This window comes from Tenrec ecaudatus, chromosome 3 (assembly GCF_050624435.1).
Source record: "Tenrec ecaudatus isolate mTenEca1 chromosome 3, mTenEca1.hap1, whole genome shotgun sequence".
In the NCBI taxonomy this organism is placed as follows: domain Eukaryota; kingdom Metazoa; phylum Chordata; class Mammalia; order Afrosoricida; family Tenrecidae; genus Tenrec; species Tenrec ecaudatus.
The window spans coordinates 47,069,588-47,076,832 of NC_134532.1; the positions used below are offsets into that span (position 1 = coordinate 47,069,588).

The 7,245-nt window shown below is 40.0% G+C and overlaps 1 protein-coding gene across 1 annotated transcript; it reads left to right on the plus strand.

Annotated features, from left to right (window-relative positions):
* The first annotated feature begins 2,426 nt into the window (after window positions 1-2,426).
* On the plus strand, window positions 2,427-4,305 carry LOC142442259 (uncharacterized). Its single transcript, XM_075543520.1, is given in 3 exon segments — window positions 2,427-2,543; window positions 2,811-4,249; window positions 4,251-4,305. Coding segments are annotated over 3 exon segments (1,611 nt in total).
* The last annotated feature ends 2,940 nt before the right edge of the window (window positions 4,306-7,245 follow it).

Sequence of the window (7,245 nt, forward strand, 5' to 3'; positions counted from 1 at the left end):
TAAATTCTTTTATATTAGCTCCGCTTTATCCCCTCTTTCCCCCACGTTCAATTTATTTATTGTGGAAAACAACCTGGATCAAAGTGTAAGGAGCCTTATCCCTATATCCTGACCACAGGGCTTGGACAACCAGTACTAATGTTAGAAGAAAACCTCCACAGCCCCAAGGATAAAGCTAGAGCTGATAATGCACAATCTCCAGATAGAGTTTTCACTATAACTGCCCTCCAAAAAAATGTTAGTATACAGCCCTTACAGGTGCCTTTCTTATTGCTACTCAGCTAAAAGATGCCTAGTTTTAAAAGTAATCAGATTCCCTTTGTTGCTATCACTCAAGAAATCAACTGTCCCTTTGTCTCTTTAATGCCATCTGGATGGGTCCTAAGGGATGGCTGTGGAATTGAAGGGCAGATATAGAAAGGCTTTGTATTATTTCACCAATTTATATAGTCTCAGGGCATGCAGCCACCTCCTGCACACACACACACACACACACACACACACACACACACACACACACCCCTACACCTACAGACACCTACCTATATAACAAGGTAGGCAGTATATTTACCCTGCAGGTCCCTGAACTAATTTGGGTGAGCAGCTTAAGACCAGTGCTGAGGCTGAGGGCAGGTGAAGGGGAGAAACTGGCCTCTGAGCAGGGAGAACAATAACAACATTTCTGTTCTTGTAGTTAAAGCTGGTGGCAGATAGCAATGATGCTTGTATGAGGCATCATTAAGGTAGCACGATAATGAGAGGATATTGTGAGGATGATTTTTAATTAAGACAATGTGACTGGGACTCTTCTCTAACTTACAAATGTGAATGCCTCCCTCCAACCAGATACCGGGCCTTGCAATCTTCTTTAATTCTGAGAATAAAGAATCGGTCTGCATCCATTCCCTTCTTGGTCTTCAGTTTCCCACAGCCTGATACTTCTCAAAAAGTGTTCTAAAAGAGTTCAACATATGCCCACATTTCCACTTGTCCGTTCTGTTGTGCCTGTGCCTTTTGGAGGCTTGCACACCTGGCTACTATAAGAACTCACTGTTAAATGACCTCGCTATCTTACTCCGTCATCGGAGATGAAGCCACTCTACCCTGTTTTGCTGTCTGCTTTATCATCCTTAATTGCACACGTTATTCCTACGAGCCATTTCGACTGTGGGGCTGGATCCCATGCTTTATGTTTGCTTAAACAGTTGGTGCACAAATGTAATAACACTTGTAGTAACTGGTCTTCCTTGCAGGCATATGAGTATTAAGCGTCCACTGACAGAATGGTACTTCAGGGAAGATCTTGCAGTGTACTTTTGGATGATGAATATGATGCCAGTCTTCTTTAATTTGTCAGCCTCAGCCTTATAAAGCACTTGATTATCTGATTAAAAATAGCCAATTCCAGTCTATTTAGTTGAATAACTCATACATTATCAATTTTTAAACACTGTATTTTGTTTTGACAACTTGACTTTTTTCTTGATACAATTTCATATATTCCAACTTCCAATTATTAGAGGATGTTTGTAGCTATTTTTTTTCTCATTTTCAGTCAAGGCATGTCAACCACTGAGGGTCCCCAGAGCTCCCCTCCATCCACATCATTACCGTTGACTGTAATTTGAGGATTTAGTACTTCTTCAGTGTTATCCCATTGCTATTAAATCTGAAGGGTTCATGTTCCAGAATTAGATAAATCACCAAGACTTCCTCCCAGCCCCTATTTCTGGAGATTCCACTAATCCCTGTGCACCATGGGTGGTCTTGCTTGTATTTGAAATACTGGGTGGCACTGCTTCTGGCATCACAGAAACATGCAAGCCACCACAAGATAACACTGAAAGATGAGTGGTGTGAGCTAGAATACAGGCTCCATAAAAAAAGAATGTTTCCGTACCATAATAACTTTCACATATACCTGTGAAAATTGTTTTCTCCCAAGTTGAACATTCTGCGTTTTTCACATTCCCAACTTTATGTAGTACTCAGTTGTCTTTCAGTAAAGAGTGATGGAGTGAATATATCTGACCTCTACCAACTGGAATTATCAAGCCTTAGCACCCCTGCAGTCTATTGGTCTCCTTGTCTTCCTTGTATTACGTTTGTTGAACATTTTCAAGTACTTCTTTAAGCAAATACCAAATCCGTGTTAATTCATCACTTTCATATCCAAACTGATTTCTACAATAATTTTTTACCATTTGAATTGTTATAAAATTGTGTTTCTTCCAGTGGGCAATAACATTAATCATAGCATTTTATTTATATTAATATAACAGGGATGTCACTAAAGATCAACTTTGTTTCAATGCATATTTTTAAGGTGTCCATTGTAAAGATGTTGAAAAGAGTCAATGTTCTTTCCTTTTATAGAAATCCAGAAAGATGATCATTTGCTTGACCACTTGCAATGTGAAAGACGCATGGACAGAACGGAATGGTGCTATAAATGCAATACATTGGAAAGTATTGTTTCTCAGCACAAAAACAATTTTCTTCCAAACGAAAATTATGACATGTTTGGCTTACATGAAAAAATCGTAAGATCAGATTTAATCATTCTGGAATCAAATAAGAACAGAAGGAACAAAATACAGAAGTCAGTTGTGCTCAGTGAAGATGAGAAAACTTTTCGCCATATTGAACAAGAGCAATTTTGTACTGAAATGAAATTCCCTGAGTGTGAACCACCCAGGCTCATGAAGTCACAATGCAGTCAGCATCAGGAGTCTGATGAAATTGAGAAACCACACACAGGCGATAAATGTGGGATAACCTTCATCGAGGACTCTGTGCTCTATGAGCAGCAGATTATTGGTATATTAGATAATAACTATGAATGCAGTCAATGTGGGCAAAATTTCAAGAAACTGTTCAAACTTAATGCACATTATCAAAGAAGTCATGGAGGACAAAAGCTAGGAAAATCATTGCAATGTGGAAAAAGTGTTCACAGTGTATCATACCTTAAGGGACATCAGGAACCTCATGTGGCAGGAATGTCCTGTGTATGCAGTGAATGTGGGAAAGGCTTCACCAGGAAGAGCGATCTCACTGCTCTACTGCAAACTCATACTGGAGAGAAACCCCATGTATGTGGTGAATGTCGAAAAGGCTTTATCTTGAAGAATCCTCTCACTGTTCATCAGCGAACTCATACTGGAGAGAAACCCCATGTATGTCGTGAATGCGGAAAAACTTTTATCTGGAAGAGTAAGCTTACTGTTCATCAGCGAACTCATACTGGAGAGAAATCCCATGTATGTGGTCAATGTGGAAAAGCCTTTCTCAGGAAGGATGGTCTAACTGTTCATCAGCGAACTCATACTGGAGAGAAACCCCATGTATGTGGTGAATGTGGAAAAGCCTTTATCTGGAAGAATGCTCTCACTGTTCATCAGCGAACTCATACTGGAGAGAAACCCCATGTATGTGGTCAATGTGGAAAAGCCTTTCTCAGGAAGGATGCTCTCACTGTTCATCAGCGAACTCATACTGGAGAGAAATCCCATGTATGTGGTCAGTGTGGAAAAGCCTTTCTCAGGAAGGAGGGTCTAACTGTTCATCAGCGAACTCATACTGGAGAGAAACCACATGTATGTGGTGAATGTGGAAAAGCCTTTATCTGGAAGAATGCTCTCACTGTTCATCAGCGAACTCATACTGGAGAGAAACCCCATGTATGTGGTCAATGTGGAAAAGCCTTTCTCAGGAAGGAGGGTCTAACTGTTCATCAGCGAACTCATACTGGAGAGAAACCACATGTATGTGGTGAATGTGGAAAAGCCTTTATCTGGAAGAATGCTCTCACTGTTCATCAGCGAACTCATACTGGAGAGAAACCCCATGTATGTGGTCAGTGTGGAAAAGCCTTTCTCAGGAAGGAGGGTCTAACTGTTCATCAGCGAACTCATACTGGAGAGAAACCACATGTATGTGGTGAATGTGGAAAAGCCTTTATCTGGAAGAATGCTCTCACTGTTCATCAGTGAACTCATACTGGAGAAAAACCCCATGTATGTGGTGAATGTGGTAAAGCCTTTATCAAGGAGACTGCTCTCACTGTTCATCAACGAATTCATACTGGAGAGAAACTCCATGTATGTGGTGAATGTTGCAAAGGCTTTATCCAGACTTCTCTCACTGTTCATCAGCGAACTCATACTTGTGATAAACCCCATATATGTAGTGAATGTGGCAAAATCTTCATTCAAAAAGAAAATCTCAAAACTCATCTACAAATCCACAGGAGAAAAACCCTATGTATGTGGTGAGTGTGTTAAAGCTTTCAGCCAGATGTGATGCCTTACATCACATCAGAGATTTCACAAAGGAAAAAAGCCCTTTGCATGAATTAAATGTGGAAAATCTTATATGTAAAAGTCTGAGTTTGTTAAATATGAGAAAATTCCCCACAAGAAAAACTTTCATTGGGGTGAGTGTAACAAAGGTTTTAAAACCGAGGAAGAGGTGTTAGAGTTTGGCCTGGGCCAAGCATAGGAACAGACAATTGTGACTTATGGGTACCCATGTTTGGCACTGCTGGCATGACCCACCTTTGTGGGGAGAGGATCTTCCAGACTTCTACAGGTTACATGGGGACCTCATTTCTCTTCCAGCTTTCAGTGCCCAGAAGAGAGCTGAACCTGGTGTTTCCAGATCACAGCTATACCAAGAAGTAGAATGCCCACCCTGATTCCACTTGAGCCTTCCCCACCTGCATGCTCTTTGATGTATGGGAACAATTAATCCAGAGGATGAATGGACCATAACAAACCTCAGCCTCCACAACCATGAAACCAAAGAACTAGATGGTGTTCAGCTTCCACTACTAATTACTCTGAAAGGGATCACAAAAGAGGGTCCCTGAGTCGAGTGGGAGAAAAAAGTGGAACAAAACCAAAATCATAAAATAGATCCAGCTTACTGGTCTGAAGGAGACTTGGAATCCGCAGATTATGGCCTTTAGTGGCCATTCAGTCTTGGACCTGCACTCACTCCTCTGCTTCAGCTTTCAGCCAAACAATATACAGGCTTGGAGAGGAAGAATAACATCAAAGAATAACATGCACTCCCTGGAAGATGAACTGTACAAAATCAAAGGAACAGCAGTTGCTTATGGATCAAAACTGTTGCACAAGAAGGAACAGGAAAGAAGGATGAATAACATAAAAACTAAGGGAGGGTGGAAGTGGGAAGAAGGCCGATATATCTTGGGGATCACAGTCAATGTATGAATTGTTGAATTGAAAACCAATTTACTCTGTAATGTTGCAAATCATAAAAAAATGAAGAGTTCACGCCTCATCAATGATTTCATGTAGGAGTTACCATGTAGCTGTAATGTAACAAACTTTAACAAACTTTTACCTGTGTTTCTAAATTTTATTAACATAAACACACAAAATTGACAAGCCTTAAATTCAGTCAAGATGGGAAACTCCACAGGAAGTTATGTGGCATTACATACCAGTGAACTCATGCAGAAGGAAAGCTCTGGCAATATAGTGACCTTGCAAATACCCTCTTTCGTTTCTCTCAGTGTGTCAGTAGACTGCATTAGGATTTTAACTAATGTAGTTCAAGTTGGCTGGCCTTTAGCCTGAAAGTAGTCATGTGACAATAGAGGATTTGTACATCAGAGAAACCATATGAATACAGGGAATGTGGCAGTTCATAGGAATTCAGTGACTGGCAGTGCCTCCAGTATCCAATTTCATTTTCTTTTATGTTCCCCAAATTCTATTGGATAAACATGCACTAATTGGACAGAAAAGGACTGAACAAAATGTCTGTACTTACATTGTATGACTGCAATGTAAATCCTGCAGGAAATCATGAATACAGAAACTGAGAAAGCCTGATAGACTTATCATGTGTGCATATGTACATTGATGTCAAGACCAATATGTGATTTTACATTTGAGCTCTCTCTCGACCCATGTTAACTACGTTAACTGGAGAAACACTGTGACCATAGAGCAGGAATGTGAATAGCCTTGCTCTCATGCAGAATTCTTTGGAAGGTGGATTATTGCAGATGCAGTTAAGTTAAAATCTATCCCTTTATCCTTTGAGATCCTTTTTGACCATTTTAAACCTATTGTAGTTTTTAATATTCCTCTTTTGGATTGAGTTTTATCTCTGTTTAACTTTGTTGTTGCTTTTTAAAATATATTTATCTGTGTATGAATTCCATGATGCTTAATCGTGATATTACTGGATCATATGGGATTTCAAATTCTGTTTCCTCAGTGGCTATGTGTTTATAAGTCCACCAGCAGTATGTATGAATCCCAATCCCTCCAGATCCTCTCCAGCATTTGTTTTGATTCTTTGGTTTGGGATGTCATTATAGGAGTTAAGTGCTAGCTCATTGTGGTTTGAATTTGCATCTTCCTGAAGGCTGGTGATCATGAGCATTTTTTATGTTTGTTAATCATTTGTACTTCATTTTGGTGAACGATCTGTTCATATCCTCCCATTTTTATTGGGTCTTATTTTCTTAATGAGATGTTATAGAGTTCTTTATATTTTTGTATTTAACCCTTTGTCTGATGTGTCGTTGGTAAAAATCATTTCCTAACCCATGGGCTCTCATTTCTCTCTTGTCATGCAGTCCTCTGATGGGCATAAGTGGTGTAATTTCATTGTGTCCAAATTTGGAGTCTTTATTCTAAACGGTGGCTTTTGGGGTGATTCAATTCTCTCCAAAATGACTCAAGGCCCAATGATATTCAGGTGGGTTTATAAGGACAAAAACCAAAGCTGGTTTGGCTATCAGGAGGGGTTGAGAATTTTACATTTCTTTCGGTGGGTAAGCAGGGGAGGGTTGGGGTTCTACATTCCCTCCAGCAAACTTTTTAGACAGATAAGAGAAGCATTAATCTTTTTAACTTTTTGAGGCAGGGTGGAATGGGGTATGGGACAAAAGGCACATACTGAGAGCTGGAGGATATTGACATTTGGGTAATAATACACTGCAACGTGGGAAAACTAGGTGTGGAGGAGAAAGAGGCTACATACTTTAGTGAGGAAAGAGGCCTGGACAGCATTTTCAAAATTCTTTAACGGGGCACATGAGTCAAGAGAAGTTCTTACAGCACTGCACTGCGAACCAAATGCCTGGTGATTCAAACTCACCCAGATGCCTTGGAAGTCAGGCTTAGTTAATGAGTTCTCACAGGTCTCAAGCCTTTAAAATAGAAATGCAGTTCTACTCTTTGCACAACATGACACAGT